The sequence below is a fragment of the Serinus canaria genome, chromosome 1A (assembly GCF_022539315.1).
Source record: "Serinus canaria isolate serCan28SL12 chromosome 1A, serCan2020, whole genome shotgun sequence".
NCBI lineage: Eukaryota > Metazoa > Chordata > Aves > Passeriformes > Fringillidae > Serinus > Serinus canaria.
The window spans coordinates 64,963,587-64,987,052 of record NC_066314.1 but is presented as its reverse complement, the minus strand read 5'-3'; the positions used below and the strand labels follow the sequence as shown (position 1 = coordinate 64,987,052).

General features: G+C 39.4%; 1 protein-coding gene across 2 annotated transcripts in view; it reads left to right on the top strand.

Annotated features, from left to right (window-relative positions):
• ATXN10 (ataxin 10) overlaps nt 1-23,466 on the top strand; it is an 80,737-nt gene that overhangs the window by 30,184 nt on the left and 27,087 nt on the right. For both annotated transcript variants that reach the window (XM_050969765.1, XM_050969766.1), the window contains exons 6-9: nt 5,551-5,631; nt 9,706-9,871; nt 13,545-13,653; nt 15,392-15,561. In XM_050969765.1, coding sequence (XP_050825722.1) covers nt 5,551-5,631; nt 9,706-9,871; nt 13,545-13,653; nt 15,392-15,561 — 526 coding nt within the window. The remainder of the gene's footprint in view (nt 1-5,550; nt 5,632-9,705; nt 9,872-13,544; nt 13,654-15,391; nt 15,562-23,466) is intronic.

Here is a 23,466-nt window from a genome sequence, read left to right as displayed (position 1 = left end):
TATCCATCCTTTAGGAAACAAAGCTGGAGTATAACTGGCTATAACTGTTCAATAACTGATAGGTATTTTCTACTTTGTGTGAGTACTACTGAGGCCTGAAGAGCCCTCTGTTACAGACTCCTGTGAAGTTCCAAAGAAATGCTCTTATTTATTTTCAGTAACAGCTTTTCAAAACACATGCAGAGAGCCTTTGGCTCTGGAGGATTGTGGAGCCTTACAAAAGTTGTTTCTCTGTGTTTCCACATACATACACATTCAATCCCTCTTGGATTTGTGTTAATCAGTAGCAAATGATGTCACAGAATGTGGAAGGTACAGTATTTAGAAAAGAAACCGACAGAGAATGCCACATGAGATCTATTTTAGAATGTGAACCTAGAAAAGCATGTGTATTTTAAAAATAATTAGGAAAAAATAGTAAAAAAAATACATTGTAATTTATCCTAACCATGATCAATGTGTGTTCTAAAAGCTGTTTATTTTAGAAATACCTTGGTGGCTCCATTAGAGATGAGAGTATAGCTTGTGTCATCAGTTTTTTCCAAGTGTGTGATGGGGCAGTTCAGCCAGTATGGATAGGAAAAGCAGGTTGTATTTTTGATTCCTGAAGAGCAAAGTACAAAAATCCTCCATTTTAAAATAAGAGGCATAATGTGCTTTTTGGCTTTCAGAAAAATGATATTAGAAGTGTGGTCAGCTGTTTGGCATTGAAGTAAGTTTTGCTGAACATCTACTTTCTCTTTTTCAAACCACAACTCAATGATTACTGTAAAGATTAGGATGTGGGGCTACCCCTCCCCAATTTTTTGCCTTTGGGTTTTTTGTCCTGGCTTATGGAAATATGTGTGGACAGAAACTGGTACTCCTGTGGCAAGGAGTCTTGCCTATGGGCAAGATTTAAAGGCAAGGATAGAACTCTTCAGTGCTGCTCTTTTTGCTTAATTGGGCTGTGGGGGTGTGTGTTTGTGTGTGGGGGGTGAAGTAACTTTTTTTCATTGGGCTGGCAACTAATTTTTTTCTGTTGGACAGTTTGGGATGTCCTCCACCCCCTTCTTCTGGTCTCCAGAAAATAATTATTTTTTAATTCCAGGAAAGTTAAAGTTACGTTGCAGGTTCCAAGTTCAGCTGTGGTTTTAAATAGTACTGACACTTGGAAAAGTTGCCTTCATTTTAGAGATCTGAGTAACTTCTACTTTCTATTTGCAGTAGCAGTGAATTGGCACAGATTTCCTCAATCTTTCAAAGCTCAGCCTCATACATTTAATTATCTTGTCACCTCTTTCTTTTTGTGTATATTGTGGAGAGAGGGGAGCAGGAAGTGCTATTAGCCATTGCTAATCATCTTCCATTTATTTCTTGATAGCTCTTCAGAAAAAAATTATTTCAGTTTTACGTATAAATTAGATTTAATCTCTGTTTAGTGCCTTTCAGATGTAGCTGTCAAATTCAGTGGGAGTGTCTTCTGAATCAGAGAAATACTGCACATAATTTGAATTTAGTCTTCTGGACCTCAGAGTTTACTTGGTGGGGGCTATCATGGCCAGTAGGGAGGATGTTTCATTGGGGAATGCCTTTGGAAGGTGGAAGGATGTTCACTGCTGTGCTTGGTTCAGTACAGGAGAGGGGGATTGTGATGGTTGATAGGACCAAGCCTTCCATATGAAAATGTTTCTTTATTCTTCTTCTGAGTGAGAAGTGCTGGTGTGGGAATGGGGTGAATTACCTCTTTTCTAGGGATTTTATGACAGCACACGTTCCACTTGGTATTGAATAGCTTTATACTTGTAATTGTTTATTTAAATGGTTTTGGTAGTGTTCTTCTATTCTTGTGCAAGGATGAAATATGCTTCTTCTAAAATGTGCTCTGATTCCAAATAATTCCTCATGAGGCATATTGTTTTTTTTAGCATCTAAAAAGGCTGGTGATGAGAGTTTGAAGGTTGGCTGAAAATAGCTGAACTTTCTTCTTTACTTCTCTTCAAAATGGGGATGATTTATTACATTTGTTTGTTAAATTACAGTAAAAAGATAGCTATTTAGTTCTTACTAAATATTTTGGATAGAGTGGCATTATTGTAGGGTGATGAAAAATGCTTTTGGCTTGAGATTGAAAAAGAAGGTTGCTGATCAAGTAGGGAATTGCCATGTCTTGTTCTTTGTACTTGGAAAACATGTGGGGTTGTCTTCCTTTTTTCCTGAGACTGAGGAAATTGTTCCCTAAATTTGCTAATGGGATAAAATCAACTTAATATGGAGCATGACATTTGATGATAAAGTCGATTGCTTACACCCAGCTTTGATTGGAGCAAGCTTAGTGGCCATCTGGAATACACTGAGTGCAAATGTAGCTCATACCACTTTGTCTTGGCTGCTTTGGAACTGCAGTTTGGTACAATACAGCCCTTGTGCTGTTACAAAGTCTTTGAACATCTCCTCCTGTGTTTATCTACTATGGAAGCACTTGATTATTTTAGGATTTTAGCCAAACAATTTTTAAAGAGTCAAGAAGATTGGCATATTTAACACTATTCATTTCTTACTGTGTTACGCTTGCATAACAGCTTTAATTTTCATGATTTCCTTCACTAAATTACAGTGGTCTTCAGTTTATTCCAGTGGTTCTGCTGTTGGCCCCCTAAGAGAGTTTAAATCTCCTACCAAAGCCTTTTGTGTGCATTTGAAATGCCATGTTCAGTCAGTAACCCAAAACTGAATATCTTTTTATATTTCAGAATTGTGGATGATCTTGCTTTTCCTCTTCTTTTCTCGTGCCACAAATGAAAAACAGGAGGGCTGAGAGGACTAAAGAGAGTACATTGAATTTGTTGCATCCTTGTTTAGCTACCTCCAAAATTGCTAGGTGTGGTGAAGGAGTTGGAAGTGCCTTACTCTCCACTGTTAGTTCTTCTGTTATCTCTTGGTGATGATGCTCCTGCTCTGTTCTTCAAGATACAGTAGTGCAGAAAGTGGATAAGGTAAAAGGAACACTTAATTACAGAAGCAGACACTTCATAGAATCACACACTGGTTTGGGTTGGAATGGACATTAAAGCTCATCTCCTTCCTTAAAGCTTCTCTCCTACCTTGAGCAGGGACATCTTCCACTATCCCAGGTTGCTCCAAGCCCTGTCCAGCCTGGCCTTGGACACTTCCAGTGATGGGGCAGCCAGAGCTTTTTATTTTCTGAGGTGTTGCATCACATCATGAAACCAGAAGATAAGAACCAGAAATTTTAGTCTTCAAATATTCCAAGCTCCTCAAGCAGTAGAGGTCTAGTCCACAGAATGTGCAAAATGCGTGTGAGGAGATGATGCAGGAGCACTGACCCAAGGAACAGCTGAACTATGGGCCTTCCACTTTGCAGTAGTGATTGATCAGGAACATGAACCTAGTAGCAGCAGATTTTTTTCTGTGATGGTTATTGATCACTTTTTAATTGTAAGACAAGTAGGCAAGAAGGTTTCCTCGATGTAGTCTTAAACGTGAGAATTAAGCTTTAAATTAAATAGCCCCAATTGCAAAATAGAAAAATTTGGCTTCAGGCTATCTCCTCAAATGCACTTTTTACTCTACTGCTTTGTCAGCTGAAATTTGTACATTCTCAGGCCAAGTTCTGTGTTCTGCACAGCACTGATCTGTGCTATTTTCTTCTGCAGCTCCACACAAAAGTTTGTGGTTCTGCTTAAATCCATGGAAAATGAAGTTGGTTGTGACGATTCTGAAGGTTTAACTGTGGATGGATGTGAGATGTTAGTTCAGGAACTGTGGAAGAGTTGCCCTTGACTGCCCTGCTGATGGCTCCACTTGGGTGTTACAGCTGAGTCTGTGCAGCTCAGTTGGATACATTCCTGCTGCTGACTTTGGGCAAGTCTTCATGTTTTTTAAAATTTGTATTGAAAAACTCTTGGATCAATGCTGCACTCCTCAGCATGCCAGTTTTAAGTCGATGATTCCTTACACCTCTGCCTATTTTTTTTATGAATGAATGGGCAAATATCAGTAAAAAGAAGTGCAGTAGAAAATAGTTTTTCTTCCTCCCCCTCTTAAAAATGTCAAGTTTTCAGTAACTGAATCAGATGCTGGCTAAGTCCACAGTTAGCATTAGAAATATAATAGCTATTAATCTTTTGCACCTCTTAGTCTCCTATTTGACCAGTTGGCATTGAGTACTTGGGCAAAAAATACTTTGTTTCAGCTGGAAGGCTTCATTGTGATCTTCTTATTAGCTATGTAATAGATTGTGGCTATGCAAAATAAAGGCTGTGAGCAAAGGTAAAACTAGGGAGGAGGTGGAGGGAGTATTGAAATTGCTTGATTTTAATATTATTTTTAGCTGTTCTTTCTCTCCAACTTCATCAGCTAAGAGGATGCTCTGAGACTTGTAACTATTGTAGCCTAGACAAGCTACTTTAAAAATGCATCACCTAGTTTGGGTGTACCTATGTACCATAAATATCACTGCTCCTGGGGATGTGATCTGAAGAGCTAAATACTTTGACTTTGTTTTTTTACCATAACTGGGATTATGAGTCTGGGTTGAAATTAAATGAGTGTTACCTGCTGTGGATGGTGCTTGGGAGAGCAAACAGTGAAAATACTGGCATGAGCACAAGGCCAAGGCTGACCATATTTTCCAGGGAAAGTATTAAGAAAAATGAATGAGCTATGTCAGTTTTGGATAGATTGTTTTTTAAAGAGACTCTTCTTTTGAGGAAGGTTGGTATCATAGATCCCTTGCAACATTTTGGTGAAGAGGGAACCAGTGAACAGTTTGTCAACTTTTAGTCATTTTTTGGTCTTTTTATATTCCAGACAGAAACCCTGAACGTGGTGTGAAAAAAGAAAGGTGGTGGGTGATAATTTATTACAGAATATTCTTCAGTGGATTTTGACTGGCAAGATCCTTGTGTTAAATTTGGGGGTGTCTTGTGCTGGGCCAGGAGTTGAACTCAGTCTTTGTGGGTCCCTTCCAGAATATGAGACTCTATGATTCTATATCTACCTGCCTTGTAAAGCAAGGACTTGGAATTTGTTCTCAGCTTAGGTATCTCTTACACAAGGAGGGTATGTTTTTGAAGTTGAGAAAAGTGCTTTGCTGCCTTCCATCTGACAAAAGAGTTCCCATTGGCTTTGATGCTTTGTAAGATTGCCTTTTTAAAAGAATTATTTGGGCACTTTCTTGACTGTTTGGGCATACAGGCAGTGTTGTGATGAATAGAATAACAATTTTCAAGCTTGAATTTTGTCTTTTTGTATAAACCATTGGTTGAGTGTTTCATTCTTTGAATTGTGGTATATATAACTGGCCTAAGACTCCTTCAAGCATGTGAGTAAAAGTGTGCTGAACTGATGAGAAATGGTCATTGCTATGTTAGGGAAAAAACTGCAGGACAACGTGCAATTATTTTGTGCCAATTTGTATCTATTAGTGAGTAGGACCAAAAGTACAACACACATTAATCTGCAAGTAAAACTAATCAGCATCATTTGAAGTAAATGTGGATATTGCTTTTATAGCTCTAATAAGACTTTCTTTTTCTTTTCCCTTAGGTTCCTGATTGTTACAGAACATTTGCTGAAATGTCCAGAGCTGGTAAAAGCCCTCTATGCCAAACTGAGCAATCAGGAAAGGTAACCCCAAAACCAGTGTGGCTTTTAGTATTTAGCATTCCATATAGAGTATCCTGTTCACATGATTGAAAAACTGTGTGGTTTCATAGTTGGCACAAAATCTCTAAATACATGTTTCTATGTCAGTAATGGTTTTAAATTGGTTGGTTAACATTACAGCTTAGCCACAACTGGCAGTGATTTATGTAGGGTTGCAGAATCCAGGTTGGCGCCATTACTCGGTAAAGAAATACTTCACACACAAAAAAGGACAGGATTTCATGCCTGGGTCTTGATTTCATAAGAGCACCACACCCTGCAGAGTTTTACAGCTCGATTAGAAATGTCCTCAGCTCTTCATACTTCTGTTGTTATGTGCAGAAATTAGGAGAAAGCCTTTAAGAAAGATGGAAGTGTGTCTCATACTGGTTAGCAGAACCTGCAAAAAACAGATGAGCAGATGCCTGTGATTACTTAGTCCTTAATGTGTTTCCATTGTTGAAAAGCTTCAACAGCCTTCACCTTGAAAAAGCTTTGCTAACTTCCTTCAAGTGTTTGAGTAAATGTGTGCTGAATTGGTGGGAAATGGCCACTGCCATAATGGAAAAATGCTCATTGCTTTAATAGAGAATTTAATAGAGGATGATTAAAAAAGATATTTTATAATGACAGTCAAATTTACACACTGCTAGAATTCTGCAGCTCCTCCAACTGCTTGAAGATTTTGTGGTCTCATTTATGTGTTTAATGTGCCTACGTTCTGCATTCACCCAGGGAAGCTGCAAGCTTTTGCAGGTGAAAGACAAAGCACTAAATGAAACAGTGCCTTTGTGGCTTTTTCTGTGCTTTGGGTTGTTTCCAGTGTTACCACAGGTCAGAGTTCAGGTACTGATATGAGATGATAAGAAAACTGAAAGGATATTAGACAAAGAAAGGATATTAGACAAAGAATATGCAATGAGTTTGAACTGTAAATAAAATACCACTACTGTATGAGGATGGGATGGGAGTGGTAAGGAGTGAAATACTGTTTTCCTCCATGATTCAGGATGACCAAGTGGGAACAAATCTGAGCTGTCTTAGTGTACTGGGAGGTAGGTGCTGTGCAACTGTTCTGAGTGAATGAGCTAGATTGGATTCTTTTGGGGAATATCACCAATGGCAGTTTGCATGTTTTCATAAGGCCTTTGAGGATAGTGTGGGCTGGGTTGGAGTGTTCAATGGTACTTAAAAGTAGATGTAACCAGTTTCTATAAAGGTCTCAGCATAGTACAGATGGTCATCAGATTCCTTACCTCAGAAGGCTTTTGGTGTAGGCATGACAGGGATCACCAGTTACAGCCTATCTGCTGAATTTATTATTAATCCCAAGAGTTCTGCCAGTCAATTCCAATAAGTTTTTCAAAGACATAATCACAGTACAGTGTGTTAGGAATTGGACACTGCTTAATTTCCTGACAAACATACAGAAGTGCTGTGAAATAATAATTTGCATCTGAGCTATAGAAGAATACCCTGCCTTGGCATCTTCCTAGGATGTGTTAGTGTATTTAGGAATGCATTCTTTTGAGATACATGAGGAGACAAATCCAATTCAGATAAAAACATTTTCACTGGATGTCATGAACTGGAAAAAAAATTAGCCACAAAGCATAGGGAATTCATTGTTTCAAAATAAGACAAGGAGTCTTCAGTGCAGGCATTGTCATGTTGGGTATCCTCTGAGGCTGACCAAGTGCTGTAAATGAAGAATGGGATTGAGATGAAGGTGTCTGGGGAAGGCAGCTGGAGCTCATGAATGTATGGTAGCCCTCAGCTGCAGTATCCTCTGTCATGGCCATTAAATACAGGTAGTTTAAATATATTTGCTGAAATGAAACTAGCTGTGCTGAGGAAGTTTGTCACCACCCATCAGTGGTGACTCCCAAAGCTTGCAGTTACCTGGGATGCCCAGAGTGCACATGGCTATGCCACTGCAGTTATTTGCACTATTCAGAGTATTTCCTGCTGTTGAAATCCATTGCATTTGTGTTGCAGTGGCCATGGTGCCTCCCTCAAAGCAGTTCTTGTACAAGTAGATTAGCAATTTGAATTTTTAGTTAAAATAAAATTCCTGACTTCTGGACAATTTTCTTTCATTTCCTAACAAATTTTATGTGTTGATGTCTAAGTGTACAAATGACCTGAAATAAATCCTTTGTTAATGTGATCAGGTTTTTAGTGATATTCTGGCCTGGAGAAGGGCATGGTGTTGTGACAATGCCTGCTGGTTCTCTGGAGGGGATTATTGTGGAAGGATATGGTCATTGAGGTAAAAGAGTGTAGATTCTTGAATTCTTTGCCAGATTTGAGATTTTCCTGCATGTGTACAGGTATTTGGCAGAAATATTTAGAAAAAGCCTGGTTTGCATTCATCCAAGTTAGCCTTGAGCATGGACACACTAAGTTTATGCCTTGCTTGTCTTAATCATAAAATCTTCAAAAATGAGCACATCTGTTGCTGTCCCTTCCAAGAAGGGGTTTTGCTTTAATTAGCAGCATGAAAAAGTGCAGCTGAACAGCTTCATGTGTTTTTGAGATGCTCAAATACTTGCATCTCTAGGTTTGATTTTAGTGTTGTCAGGTGAAGTGTCCTGAGTGAAGGATGCAGCCATTGATGGCATTGCCTGCCAGGAAATGAGCACTCCTGCAAGCAGCACCACTTCTTGCTAATGCTCAGCTACAGGGCTGCCATTGTCACTGCTTGGAATGGTTTTGTTCCTTTGGTCAGTGTGGGTGTTGGGGGGCTGGGCTCTGGCTGTTTGGAGATGGGCAGGGTTACCTGGCTGTAACCTGCAGGACAAACAGACAGTGAGCAGAGCCCCTGGGAGAGGCTGCTCCAGCCTCCTGCCCCCAGTCTGCCCTTTGCCAAGTGTGCCAGCAGCACTTCTGTGCTGCTGTGGTGAAAAAGCTTTTTCTCCTCCTTCAGATAATAGTTTAATGCAGCTGTATTAATGACACTGAGAATTGAGTTCAGCAAGGACTAAGTAGCTGTTTTGTGATTAATAGAGGTGGGTTCTTGGAGGTTAATAAAGCAGTGACCGAGCTTTTTCCACAGAAAAAGACATTTCTCTTCCTCTTCTGACAACCTGCTTGGTAAATTTAAAAGAAAAAGCTTTTGAGCTATTCCACATGTTTAAATGTCATTTTTTCCATCTGAATTTCAAATATTTCACTGGAAGAAAATGCTGAGCTGGCTTTTGAATTCATTCAATAAACAGTGTTCTTACAGTTTGAGGGAATGGCAGTGAGACTTCACCAGTCCCTGTGTGCTGGACTGGAGCAGGCACCTGTAGGAGAGCCTCTGCCATGTCCAAGTCCTACTTCCACAAAATGCTTCTAGTTTGCCCTGACAACATGAAAGGACATTGGAAATAAAATAACATTAAAGCTGTTAAAAATCCCAACCCAAGTAGATTTCATACAGCAGCTTCATAATGTGTCTCATTACTTGCCAACTTCATATATTGAATATCTCTGCCTGGTACATGAGTAATTAACTGGGATTTGCTTAGTCCATCTAGTAATTATAAAATTATTGTAAAGAACAGTGTGCATATCGATTTTTATTTTCCTGTTTGGTCTCAGAATTGGTTTGGGGTTGTGGGGGAGAGTTCGTGGAGGACTGTGAGCAAGGCAAGGGCTGTGAAAAGCTGTATTTTTCAAACAGAAACTGTCAAATAGTCTGTGCTTATTTTGCTATGCTTAACAGCTTGTAAGAGTTGGTTTGCTGGAAATTTTAGATATAAGGAATATGCAATCTCAGTAATGTTTTGTTATGACATAAGAAAATATAAATTGAAATAGACTTGAGAAAGATATTGACTGTCTGGCCATATTGTATTAATTGAATGATGAATTAAATTAATTCTGTACAGAAAAAAATCCCATCAGACAGAAACTGATTGCCAATATTCATGAGACTTGTTAATTTTTAAAAATCCTCTCTTTTACTGGTATGATAATTGTTTTTATTATTTTTTAACTACTGCTTGTTCTACTGATAATGGTATGTGGCTCAGCGAATCTGACTAACAAATTGTTTTCTGTCTCCAGAGTTACTTTGTTAGAGCTGATCATGGTGAAAGTAAGTGACAGGAACTCAGTTAGCAGTGAAGAAATGAATGTGTTTGTGAGACATGCTGACTTCCTTGCAGACTGCTTCCAAGAGAAATGTGGAGCTGTGCTCAAGTTGACTGCTGCAGCAGCTGCAGAAGATGAGGTATGACTGGTAACCTTTAAGTACTAGAATTTGGTGTGATAAATCCTCATTGCCACTGTTGCCCAGGGGACACACACATAACAGTGTCATTTCCAGTTTACCTTGGGAAAGCAGTGGCAGAGCACACAGTAGAGTCTGTAGGACAGCAGCCAACTTCTGCTTTTAATTTGAGGATGGAGAAGGATATAGTACATTAAAATAAGTCTACCCCAGTGTTAAATATTTCAAAATCTAAATAATAATAGTTCAAGTTGTCACATATTTGGATATTTTATTATCTTACCAAGGATCGCTTCTGTAATTTATTTGAGTTTTTAATTGTGATTAATTCAAATTTAGAAGGGCATGTAGTGACAGGACAAGGGGGAATGGCTTCACACTGACAGAGAGTAAAGATAGATTAGATGTTAGGAAGAAATTGTTCCCTGTGAGGTTGGTGAGGCCCTGGCTCAGGTTGCCCAGAGAAGCTGTCGCTGCCCCATCCCTGGAAGTGCCCAAGGCCATTGGACAGGGCTTGGAGCCACCTGGGATAGTGGAAGGTGACCCTGCCACTACAGAACAGGATGGGGCTTTAAGGTCCCTTCCAACTCAGACCATGACCTGAGATGAGATCAGTTGGTCAGAGCATGCTGCTGGTAGCACCAAGGTTGTGGGTTTGATCTCCATATGGGCCATTCACCTAAGAGTTGGACTTGATGATCTTTGTGGCTGCCTTTCAGTTCAGAATATTTTGGGATTCTATGATGACCCTATGATTCAAATACAAACCAAACCAAAAATATTCCGTTCATAGATGGGAAGCTGTAATATACATGTAGTCAGAATAATTTTAATGTTAATACAAAACTAATATGCAATAGTTTCACCTCTAGAAACTCTAGAGAAGTAGTGTCATAAATAATTTACTATTAAAGTAAAAAAGCATTTATCTTAAAAGCTTTTATATGATAATCTTAAAAAGCGTTGCACTTGCTTGGGTTTTTTGTTTAAATAGGCACAAGAATTTTAAAAGTAGGTTTGAAATGTGTTGTAAAGAAATACCATAGATCACTTTATGGGGAGGTGGTAGTTGGATGTGTTAAAAAAACCAAAACACAAACCAGCAAGCATACAATCTCTTCTTATCTCTTATCTGTCCAAGAAACACAGCCTTCCCCACTGCCCCAGCTGTTTAGTGTAAGTTATGTCAGGTAACTTAATTGACTACTTCTGGAAAAGGTACTAACTTGGCAGTGAGAGGACATACATTGAGACAATTCCATCTTTACTTTTTTTCCCCTGCCTTCGTTTTTTGTTTTTTTATCCTTTGAGGTTACTTTCCAAACAACTTTCTGTGGTTTCAGTTCATGGAAAAAACCTATTTGTTTGCACACCAGAAGGAGGTCTCTGTCCAGCCAGAGGGTGCTGGGACAGCAGTATTGTGGATATTACTGCATAACTTGCCCTGCTTGACACTGACTTCTTATTCTTCTCACACATAAACAAGAGGTATAAGTTGAGTTTCACTGTTTGGTAGGAAAATGGGGCTCATTGAATGAACAGAAAATACCAGTCCTAATAGATGAATAAATGGAGGGCAAAATGTGTGCCTGCATATCTGTGTTAACATTTGTTCACAACATATGCTTGCCTTGGGAAAAGAGAAATGCCAGTCTAAATTCATAAAACTCTTTTCTTACAAGAAATTACAAAGAATTGCACCAATGTCTCCTCATTTGTATAAGTATTTTTAGGCTTTTTGTAGCAGTTGTATTTAACTGCAAAAAATGTGGTTGTGCATGTAAAGTCTGTCATTAAAAATGCTTTAGGCAACATCTGTGATACTCAGCTTGGCTTTGCCTGGCCTTTTCTGTGGCCCACAAGCCAAGTGCCTTGCTCAGGCCATGTCTGTAGTAGTAAGCTGCCTTTGACTCCAGGACTCTGAGGCCACATTTAAAAACTTTTGGGAATAGTCCTTGGACTGGCCTTACTCCCAGAATGTTGTCTGGGTGTCCCATCCACTGTTTAATCTGTTATGTGTAGACACTGCTTTGTTTTCTTAAGGAACATCAGGTCTTGTAGCCTGCATCTTAAACCCATGAGAAGCTAATCATATGCTTTTGCAGTGCTTAAACCAACGTTTAAAATAGCTTTTCCATTCAAAGCCTGACTTGAGCATCAGTTTGCTTGCACTGACTTTCAACCATACTTGCAAAATAAAACCCTTCCCTGGACTTAGTTCATCTCTTTATAAGAAACATCTTTTCTGCATCTTTCTCTAAATATGTTTATTTTAAAAAGTCTACAGTTATTTCCTTATTTACTTTTCAGATTAAATCCATATCAAGATGTCTGTCAGAGTTCAAACTATTTTGAAATTCAGAAGGAAGTATTTTCCTTTACTGCCTTTCTTTTGTACAGGTGGAGGGCAAAAAAAACCCCAATTTGGAAAGTCAGCAGCAGGGAAGGAACATTTTTTTTTTAACTTAGCAAGTTTCAAATATACATGAAAATTCAGGACTTCTTTTATGGTTTTTAAATATTCTGTTCCTCTTAAAAATTGTAAAAAGCTGGTTACTGTCTCTGAAATGCAGTTGGGGTATTATTACTTTGTAACAGGATAATGGCTGATGTATTTAGAGTCTGCCTTTGTGCTGATGAAAGCAGTTTATTGAATAATTTAGGGCAAGACTTGCACTTTCTTACACCTGTATGGGTCAAAAAATGAAAATACAGCTTTAGCACCTGGGCCCTGTAGCAATTTGGTGTTTTCAAGGAGCAACAAATGAATATAATTGTACTGCTTAATTACTGAAAACTATTGTTGATGATTTGAATAACATTATATGGATCCAAAATACTGCACTGTTGGTAAGTAAACCTTTTGTTTTTTCCTGGACCAGACAAGGCAGTGATAGTTACTGTGACCAATGTCTGAGCCTTTTCATGGCTACTTGCAGTTTATGTAACACTCTTGGAGTGGGATCATCTTGCAGTCACAGCCTGGCTTTTGAGCAATATGTAGTGTTTCAAATTCTGTCATGTGCTCTTAAGGTATTTTCTGTAAGTGGTAGATTGTCATTATAAGCAGGACCAACATATTCTGTGAGAAAAAATAGTTCTCTGGCTGAATAAATAATATGCAAATGAAACTGTGTCTCATACCTAACCAAAATGCTGCACCTCTGCTCACAATCCTATTTACCCAAGAATAATGTAAATTCTCACAGCCAAAGTTTGTTTGACCACAGAACTTTACAGAATTCCTGCGGATAACAAATTGGTGTCTTGCAGGCGGTGTTTGTGTCTTTAAAGTGGAACACTCAGACTGAATAAACTCAAAGAAAACATTTATACAGAAATAATTTTCTCAGCTAGTAATTTTCTGTATTTCTGCTTTTGGAAGCTACTGTGTTTTTGTTAAAATTTTATCCCTTATGGCTCTGTTTTGGTTCCCCCATGATTTTTCAGGCAGATAAAACACTAACTGTAGAAAAGAAATTATTGCAATCTAATACGTTATTGTTATTTTAGAAAGTTGCCCTAATTTTATATAAATTTATTCTTGGCAGTATGGAAAACCTGCACAGAACCTGAGGAGCTGAGAGTTCCTGTCCCCTGTTTACATTTCTGGGTTTCTGTTTTTATGATTAACCTTCATAAGCCATTTTCAGAAATGCAGTTTTCATTCCAGGAAGCACTGGTGACAATTCGTCTTCTCGATGTGCTTTGTGAAATGACCTCAAACAACAGCCAGCTGGAACATCTGCAGGCATTCCCTGGTTTGCTTGAAACAGCTGTAGGTGAGTGAACAGCCACAAGGCTGAACTGTTGGTGCTCAGTGAATGAAAACATGTTTTTCACCACTGGTGGTCATTCTAATTCTGACCTTTGAATGAGATAAATAAATAGAAGATGGAGTTAATTTGCATTTTCAAATATTTGATTTGTTCCTGGAAATTTTTTGCTTCTCCACTTTCCCTGCTGGCCTGTGTTGCCCAACAGAGCCTGGATTCAAGTCTCAGCAATATTCTTTCCTTACTGAACGTGTTGCAAGGGACAGCTGCTTCCTACCTTCTTCCACTGGCTGAATGCTTAGAAGAGTTTCTTCAAGAAGTAGAAAAAGGATTTTTCCTCCATGCCTGTTCCCTTCTGTTTCCCAAATTTCTGAAATTTAAGTGCAGTTTGAATGTTACTAATCACATCCAGTGACTTTTAAAGGTCAGCTTTAAAGAAGCTAACAAACAGCAAGGGAAGGACTCTACACAAAGAAAATTATGCCAAGATATTCCAGAGATGTTCAAGGGAGGAAGGAAGGGTGATACATAATGTGACCTGTGCTTTTTTTACATCTTAGCACTTTGAGACTGAAGTATGCTACCATTTTGTGAGAAAAATTGTTGAAAGTTTGTGTATTTTTGAGACAAGTAGGTAAAAATTAAAAAATAAAAAGGTTGAAACAGCTCTTAGTGGTGACTCTTTTGAGATGTTTGAAGGGTTCTTATTGTAAAAAAACACCCAAACAAGCAAATAAAAAACCAAATAAAGAAAATACCTCCAGCAACAACAAAAGAAAATCTTAAAAAGCAACAAACCCTCTATTTTTGGTGATGGGTTCTTTAGATTTGTGGCTTACAGTAAGAAGACTTAACAACAGGATTTATTTTGTGCATGTGTGTGTGTTAAGGAAACTTAAAGTTGATTAGAGGGATGGAGCAGCTCTGCTGTGAGGAGAGGCTGAGACAGTTGGGGTTGTTGAGCCTGGAGAAGAGAAGGTTCAGGGAGATTTAAAATTGGGGCCCTCCAGTACCTGAAGGGAGCCCACAGAAAAGGGGGAGATGAAGAAAGAAAGGTGCTGTTGACAAGGGCCTGTTGTGACAGAACAAGGGGAATGGCTTCAAACTGCTAGAGAGTGATTGTGAGTGTAGCCAGACCCTGGCACAGGGTGCCCAGAGAAGCTGTGGCTGCCCCATCCCTGGATGTGCCCAAGGCCAGGCTGGATGGGGCTTAGAGTAGCCTGGGATAGTGGAAGGTGTGAGCATGGCAGATAAGATGACCTTTCTAACCCAGACTGTTCTTTAGTTCTGTGTACTTGAAATTTCTCATCATGCTAAAGTGCCAGGAGCAGGCTGAAGAAGAGAGGAAAAGGTGATTCTGTGGTTAGTATGTATTGCTGTGACAAATTCCAACTACAGGAAGTTTTCTAAAAATCTTGGTTTTAACAATATATTTATGGTGCCAGAATTCTCAACAACCTACAAATTCTGACTCTTTAGGTGGAGATTGATAGCAGCAGCCTAAAGCCTTCATGTGTGAACTATGTAAAAAGTATTCAAAAATGCCTTCTGACATTGGGCTGGTCTTTTATGGTTGATTATATTAGCCCAAATCACACTATGATGTAAACTTTCAAATTTCTTTGACATGATGTTGAATATCAGAAATTCTGTTGCTTATTGTTGAACTCCATAATTAATAATAAAGCTCTGTGCCAAGTGAGACTGATATTCTCATGGTAATGTATTAAAATGTTTCCTCCAGATACCCTGAGATTAACTCACCTTGCTGGGAAACAGGCTGTAAATATTTTCACTGCCACACATGCTGTGACAGAGCAGGAGGAAATTTCACATCCAGCTGTTGGTTTCAAATCTCATCTCATCCGTTTGATTGGAAATCTCTGTTACAAGAATAAGGAAAACCAAGACAAGGTGAGCTTGTACATTTTCCTGGCACATCTCTGATATCTAAACAGATGCCTGACTGTGAGGTAACTGAAATATATTGTTGGTCTGGAAATTGATTTGTAAATTGTAGAATTGATGGTGTAAAAGAGTTTTGTTTTGTTTTTTTTTTTTGGTGCCTATGAATTACTATGACAATTATGCTGACTTTTTAATAGCAGTGTAATGTTTGCCTGCCTACCTTTTGTTTCAGCACTGTAGAATGCAAGCCAATGCCTAATTTCTTTGTGGTTTTCACTTTTGAACTTTCCTTAAAAAGTCTGGTTTTCACTTTTGCACTTCCCTTAAAAAGTCTCAAACTAAATTTCAACTTCACTTTGAAGGGAAATGGGTGTGTTTTGTTGCATGAACTTAATTTTACATCTTTCAATTAGTCTAATGTTTTTTCTGTCTTTTTCATGTCACTTTAAAATGGAGGTCTGCCTTTATCAAATCACTTGAAACCCTTTATCTTATAATTCCTATATAGAAAATCAGTTTCATTTCCACTCTGGGGAAAAAGAGGAAACAGCAGCAAGTTTTAAATATTAATTTTTGTTTTGATTGATAAAAGATGTGGCTTTTCTCCAGGATTTGTTAGACTATCTCAGTTTCAGCCAGAAAAACCCTTCCAAAAGTGTCTTTGTCTGACAAATTCTAGTAATATGATCCTCTGGAAGGGTAATATGGAAATGATTTTCCACTTCCTCATTTATATTAATAGTATGTAATCAAAGCTTTTAATATGTCTGAAAAATATTATTAATGCTGTTAATCACTCTTGCCTAGATGTGTCTCTGACCCATTATGATGTAATATGCATTTGTGGAAGTAAAATACATTTTTGTGGAATACCTAATGATAGCAAAGGGGAGGGGGTTGCTTTCATTTTGAAGGGGTTAATTTACAGCTTATTGTCCTTTTTGCTGGGATTTTCAAAGTCCCCTGAAGCAATTAAGCATGCTGCCTTAAAGTTTTCAGTGGAAGCTGGGTATTAAATGGCTATAAACTGCCTGAAAATACTATTGTCTTATGCTGTCTTAAAAAATACTTAGATTCTGGTGTGTGATATCATAGTACATGACTTAAGTGCCATTGAAACTTCAGAAATGCCAATTGTATCATATCCTGTCTGCACCTTCAGTTTATTTCATATATTTAAAGTGGTTCAAATACATGCACTTGCCATTTGTAAGGCAGTTTTCATACATAAACACATGTTTGTGAGGACAGGACAAGCAGCTGCTATCATTACACAGGCAAAAAGAGTTCTGAAATGTTCAAAGGTGCATGGCTCAGACCTAGAGCTGGGTTCCCACCTCTCTTCAGACTTGTATCTCACAATGTAGGTCTGATTTTGTATCTGTTACTGGATTTACTCAGAGTTTGCTGTCTGTGTTCAATCAAAAGCAAGGTCAAAAGGATAGATTGTGGTTGATGTAACAAGCCAAGTGACCAATGCATGTGAGAGACCTTGGACTTTACCAGTGGCTGTTGCTCTCCTGTGACTTACAGTGGGAGCTGTAGGCATGGGCTGGGGAAGCAGCTTTCTCTCAGGACAGCTTGGATGGGTGCCTTGGAGGAGAGGGCTGCAGGGCAGGAAAAGCCTGGAAACAGCCTTACCAAATGCTCTCCAGCAGCACTCCTAGAATTCAGGCTCTTGAGTGAACTGAGGTTTTCATACTTGTTTTCTCCAATATTTTTCCAAAATTTCCAGTTCCAGTAGATCTCTTTCTCCAGTAACGATGCTAATGAATTAGTAAATGGAATAATAGCACACTGCTAATAATAAAAAATAATAAAAAATATAGCCCCTATATTTATAATAAGGGCTATGTATATGGGAGAGAATAAATAATTGGAGAAGAGAAGGTTGTGTGGAGACCTCATAGCAGCCTCCAGGGAAATCAGGGAGGAGCTCTTTATCAGGAGCTGTAGTGACAGGTCAAGGGGCAATGGCTTCAAACTGACAGCAAGTAGGTTTAGATGAGAAATGAGGAAGAAATTCTTGGCTGTGAGGATGGTGAGACCCTGACACAGGCTGCCCAGAGAAGTTGTGAATGCTGAAGTTGTGACACTTGGTCCCTGAAGTGTCCAGACTGGGTGGGGCTTGGAACAACCTGGTCTAGTGGAAGATGTCCCTGCCCATGGCAGGGGGCTTGGAGCATCATTGTCATCTCTAAGGTCTGTTCCAGCCCAGGCAATTCTCTGATTTTATTCTGTGAATCTGTAATACATCCTTAGTGCTTGATGTTGGACTGCCTGCCTTGTTCTGGAAAGAACACAGAGAGTTGGATCACTGTGTCCAGGAGCTCTTTCCTGAGCAGAGTGACACCCAGGCTACTTGCCCTCTTGGGTGTGGGTCCTGCAGTGAGTGTCTCAAAATTCAGTGGGGCAGATGGACTGCACAGGGTGCAGGTAACAGAGCCAAAGCTACAGTCTGTCCAGAGGGGGATGAGAATCTCTCTGCAAAGGCTGCTTGTCTACCTCTCTGGTCATGGTCTCCACCTGCTATAGCCACAATAAATGCAGGGGTTTAGTGCACTGGTTTGTTGGCAGGGGGGAAAAATCTTGTAATGCTTTGGAACAGAGAGATACCCTACAAGCACTTTATTCTTCACTTTCTGTTTAAAATAAGTGTTTGCTTTTAGAATGCATTCTTTAGCTTGTACTCTGTTAGCAGTAGGAATGCATTCTTTAATTCCTTTCTTCCTCACAGTTTAGTTCCACTGCTGTGGTAGGTTCTTAAGATTCAAGGGAGTGGGCAGAGCTGTAAGCAGTTGCTACCATGGGTCTTTTCTCAGACAAAAATCTGAAAATAAGGTGATTGACCTTTATATGGAAGAGTTCTCAAGAGATTTCTGCAACTTCTCTCCTGGTCCAGCAGTCTGAGTAATAGTTATCATACCTGTGGTAACTACTTCAAACATGAATTAAGCTTGGTATTCACCAAAGGGTTTTGTGCTGTTGCTCTTTTCTTTCTTCATCCTCAAGTGATTCTGTAAGGCATGGATTATTAAAATTCTAATCACTTGAGAAATATTTAGAGATGTTCAGAGATTTTTTGTTGTTACCTGTATCATACTCAGTGAAGTGAAGAGCACCATATCAACTAAGAACATTCCTTGCTAGTTTACTAGGTAGTGAAGAACTGAATTTGTTTGGAGTACACAATGTTAGAAAAACTTACTAAAATAACACCTTCTGATGTGGCTAAGTTAATGTTTTTTTTAAAGAGGTTCAGAAGATCTAATGTATTCTCTATTGCAGGAAGGGGATTATCTGTGTTTCCTGGGGTTTGCCAGTGGTAGGGATTGCTGGAAGCAGAAAATCCATATGTGGAAGAACATCTACTTTTCTGAGTGCTCCTTCTCTGGCTTAGATCTGAGCTGTTAATCCAAATTCTTCCCACTTTTACTGGTATCAGATACAAGTGACATATTTTCCAGTATTACAACAAGATTTTCATCAGTTTTCTGTTGTTTTATGTTGTCCTAACCTCAAGATGAACTGAATTTCCTTATCTTCTCTGAAATGCCATCCTGCACACAATCTCTTCATGTTTTGTTTATTGGGTTTTGGGTTTTTTTTAAAGCTGCACCAAACTTCACAATGGGCTGATGTTACAATGCTGTGAGTGTTGAATGTGATCCTTTTTGGATATACAGCTTTCTTCTCTTTCCCCTTAAAAGAGGTTGTGCTTGCTGTTTTAATTACCCTGAGAGGCACAGGAATCATTCATTTTTTCATCTATTTCCTGAGAGTTTCACAGCTTAAACTTTTATGACAATCCTGAAGTTTATAGGAACTAGCAGAAAAAAAAAATTAAGTGTTGAGATTTGGCCATCACTGCTTATAATGTAGCTCAGTTCACATTTTGAAATAAAATAGTTTCATGGAGGAAATAATGAAGCATGACATGTGAAAGACTGCATTTTGTGGTGAATTTACTGCAGTGACTTGGTTTGAGTGGCACTTTGTGCTGCATTCAGGGTTAGGAGAGCACCAAGGGGATGATGTGTGTAAGGGGTAGTGGAAGAGCCCTTCCCAGTGATCAGCAAGCTGGATGTTAAGCACCTGCCACTGAATCCTGCTACTAACTTCTCCCCCAAAATCAGAGAAGCACTGAGCTAGACAGGAATTCACAATGTGCTGCCAGTTTCACTTGCATCAGTGGGGTTCAGTTATTGTCCCCCTCCCCTGTTACCAGGTTCAGTAGAGGTGTGATGCCATGCAGGCTTCCACCCAGCTTTGCCTTGTCTAAAAGCAGCTGTCAGCCTTCAGTTCTCTCTGCCTGTGTGCCTCTGAACCAGAATTCTCTTGCCAGTCCTGAAAATTAGAATTATAGAATAGAATCTCCTGAGGTAGAAGGGAAACACAAGTATCACACAGTCCAGGTCCTGGTCCTGCCCATGACACCCCAACAATCCCACCCTGTGCCTGAAAGTGCTGTTCAAACACTCCTGGAGCTCTGGCAGCTGTGGAGCTGTGACTGCTGTCCTGGGGAGCCTTTTCAGTGCCTGTCCACCCTCTGGGGCAAAAATATTTTCTTAATATTCAGCCTAAACCTCCTCTGACACACCTCCAGCTGTTAATTATTTGTTTTCTAAAACTCCTGTTGAAGGATGTGAGGCCATATCAGAGCACCTAGTCTTCAGAGAGAGACCAAATATTTGATTTTATTAGGTTTATTCCCCCATTTTTCTTGTTTTCCTTCATGTCTTTCAGAGGAGCCAGAAAGTGTAGTGACAGTCATCTGCAGATTTGTATTTCTGCCATTGGGTGATGCTGTTTGTTCTGAATTGTAGCCCTGCAGAATTCTTCTTCTTGATCTCCAGCATGGCAATGCTTGAGCCCAGCTTATTCATGCCTGTGCCTGAAGGAATCAAAGGACTGGTCTGATTTTTAAGGAGGCTGGGGATGAGATTGCACCAGTCCATGTAAGCAGAGGTTCTGCCCATTATTTGCAGAACTCCATTCAGTTTTCTTTTCTGCTTGAAATGTGGGCTCTTCAAAGGGCCCTGATGTTATAAGACAGTTACAATAATATAAATATAATGTTGGTCACTTCTGCATGCTTTTATCAATTAATTTAATCTGCCTGCTATCCTCAGCCAGTGATTAGAAGAAACCTACTTAGCTTAGAACAGGTGACAAGAGAACTTGCAGTCTTTAAGGAGATTTTAGAAAACTATCTTCAGTTCTTGCATTGTTTAAGGGATTCATAAATATTCAGGATCTTCTGCCTGTGTTGTGAGAGAGAACAGACTTAATACTCCTTTTACAGTCTATTGATACCTTCAGCATGCTAATTCACATTAACTGTGCTGTTTGAAAGCCTTCTATTGTTTAACAAAAAAAAAAGTTCAGTATTTCAATCAAGTGACAAAGGACTGCCTCATTCATGAGTATTTAGATGTTTAGAACTGTGAGTCCCCAAGTTTGACTCATAACTGCAATCAATCAGAAATGTTGAGATTGTTATGGCAGAAGTGGCTTGCTGGAAGGATTTCAAAGGGACATTGACCAAAGATTTCATAAAGACACTGGAAAAACAATTTGGTTTAAGTTCCTTGAATGGAGGGAGCATGGCCTATATTTAGATATTGTAGCAGTGGAAGCACGATTAATGTCAAGTCATCTCTATGCTGAAAGTCAGAGCACAAGAAGATATTGAATTAATCCTTTGCTGTTTGTGAAAAGCAGAATGAGGTAGATATGCAAAAGCCAAGATGATCCCTTGATTGTATGTGTTAAGATTTAGTTAATTAAAGACTGCTAGCAAGATTCCTTCCATCTTACCCTGAAGCATTTCCAGTGGGTAACACCACAAGACTGATTGCTTCCCTCAGATATGCTGACACTAAACTCTTCTCTAACAAAAGAGAAACCTGTGCCACCACTGTCATTTTCCTTCTTGCTCATGAGGGTGGCACTCAGTGGGACAAGAGGAGGCACTTGCTGAGAGTCACTGTGTGTTCAGGTCCCCATAGGCATAGCCTGAGGGAGGCTGAGCAAGCAGAGAGCAGGTTGGCACATCTTTTTATCCACCTTCCAGGGCTGATGGGGTCTCCCACGGACTCTCCTTGGAAAAAAAAAGTGATAATATGTTGCTTTGATTTTTTTAAAGTTTTTCTAAGCCTTCTGATGTTTACATTCTTGTAATGAACTACTTTACACACTTTATGTAAATAATTGATTGTTTTGCCTTCTTTTATAGAGGAGGAGAAATTTGGTGGACTGTTGGTTTGTCCAGTGTCATTGGAGAAGTGGCACTGTCACCCTCCAACCCACTGTCACTTTTGAAAAACTATAAATGTTGGAATCAGAAATTTAAAATTCTCTTTTTAGCTGGGAAGAGCTGCATGTCCATGTTGTGTTATTTCATGTCCTATAGTAACAATAATACATAGTATGCCCAAAAATCACTGTCTACAAGACTGACTCCCTAAATTTCAGATACATCCTCACAGTGTGGAATTCCAAAATGCCCTTTTGTCAGCACTGGTAGAGGATTGAGTGAAAACAAATGTTTGTGTGTGTATTGGGTCTGGCTGGGTCAGCCCCTCCAGTGCTGTGCTGTGCAGGTGTTGATGACCCAGCAGTTTTGGCTGCTGTTCTCTGACATTCCTTCCCCCACAAAGGGGATGGGAGTGGGCAATGTCCTGGGAGGGGACACAGCCAGGCCAGCTGAGCCAAATTAGCCAAAGGGATATTCCACACCAAATGATGTCAGCTCCTAAGGGATAGGGGAGGAAGGGGGGACATTTGTGATTCCTCAGTGTTTGCCTCCTGGAGGAATGAATCCTTATGTGTGCTGAAGCCCTTCCCAGGAGGTGTCTGAACATCACTGCTAATGAGAAATAGAGGTTGACTTTTTTTTTTCTTTTGCTTATGTGCATGCAGCAGAATCTTGCTTCTTTTTCTTTTACTGTAATAAAACTGCCTTATCTCACCCTGCTGGTTGTTTCCATCTTATTCTCTCCTGTGTCCCATTGGGAAAGGGAGTGATAGAGTGACTTTATTGGGCACCTGGCACCAAAGCAAGGTCAACCTGCTACAGAGTGCTTGTTCCAAATGGGTGAAATAGGTGTAGGAACTCTTGGAAGTTGGGATACACTGATAATGAGTGGTTTTGACCAAAGCCATGCTTTGCAAGATGCAGCAGGATTCAAGTTCAGTATAATAATTATTGCAGAGTCATTCTGGCTGGTTATCACAAATGTCCTCTGAGGTGGAAAAGCAATAATCTGAGGAGGGACAGAAGAAAACTCTGTCTGATTTTATTTGCACTTGCCTTTCTGTCAAAACTGTGTTCTTGTCTTACTGTTCTCATTTATGAAATGGAGTATTTCCATTTCCAAGAATGAGGAAATTGCTAATTCATACAAGTTAGATATTTAGGGGCTTACTTGCTATATATATATATATATATAGATATAGATATAGATATGATATATATAGATATAGGCATGTGTGCATGATTTACATATATAGATATGTGCATCAGTGTAGATATATAATATAGAAAATACATACAGGAATACAAAAATATAATATATACTTGAAAGAGGAGTGTAGCCAGCAGGTTCAGAGAGTTGATTCTTCCCCTCTACTCTGCTCTGTTGAGACCCCAGCTGTAGCATGGTCTTCCAGTACCTGAAAGGAGCTGACAAGAAGAATGGAAAGAGGATATTGAGACTATTTACCAGGGCCTGGAGTGACAGGACAAGGGGGAATGGCTTCACACTGACAGAGAGCAGGGTTAGATGGGATACTGGGAAGAAGTTCTTCCCTGTGAGAGTGGTGAGCCCCTTGCTTAGAGAAGCTGTGGCTGCCCCATCCCTGGAAGTGTTCCAGGCCAGGTTGGTTGGGGTTTGGAGCAACCTGGGA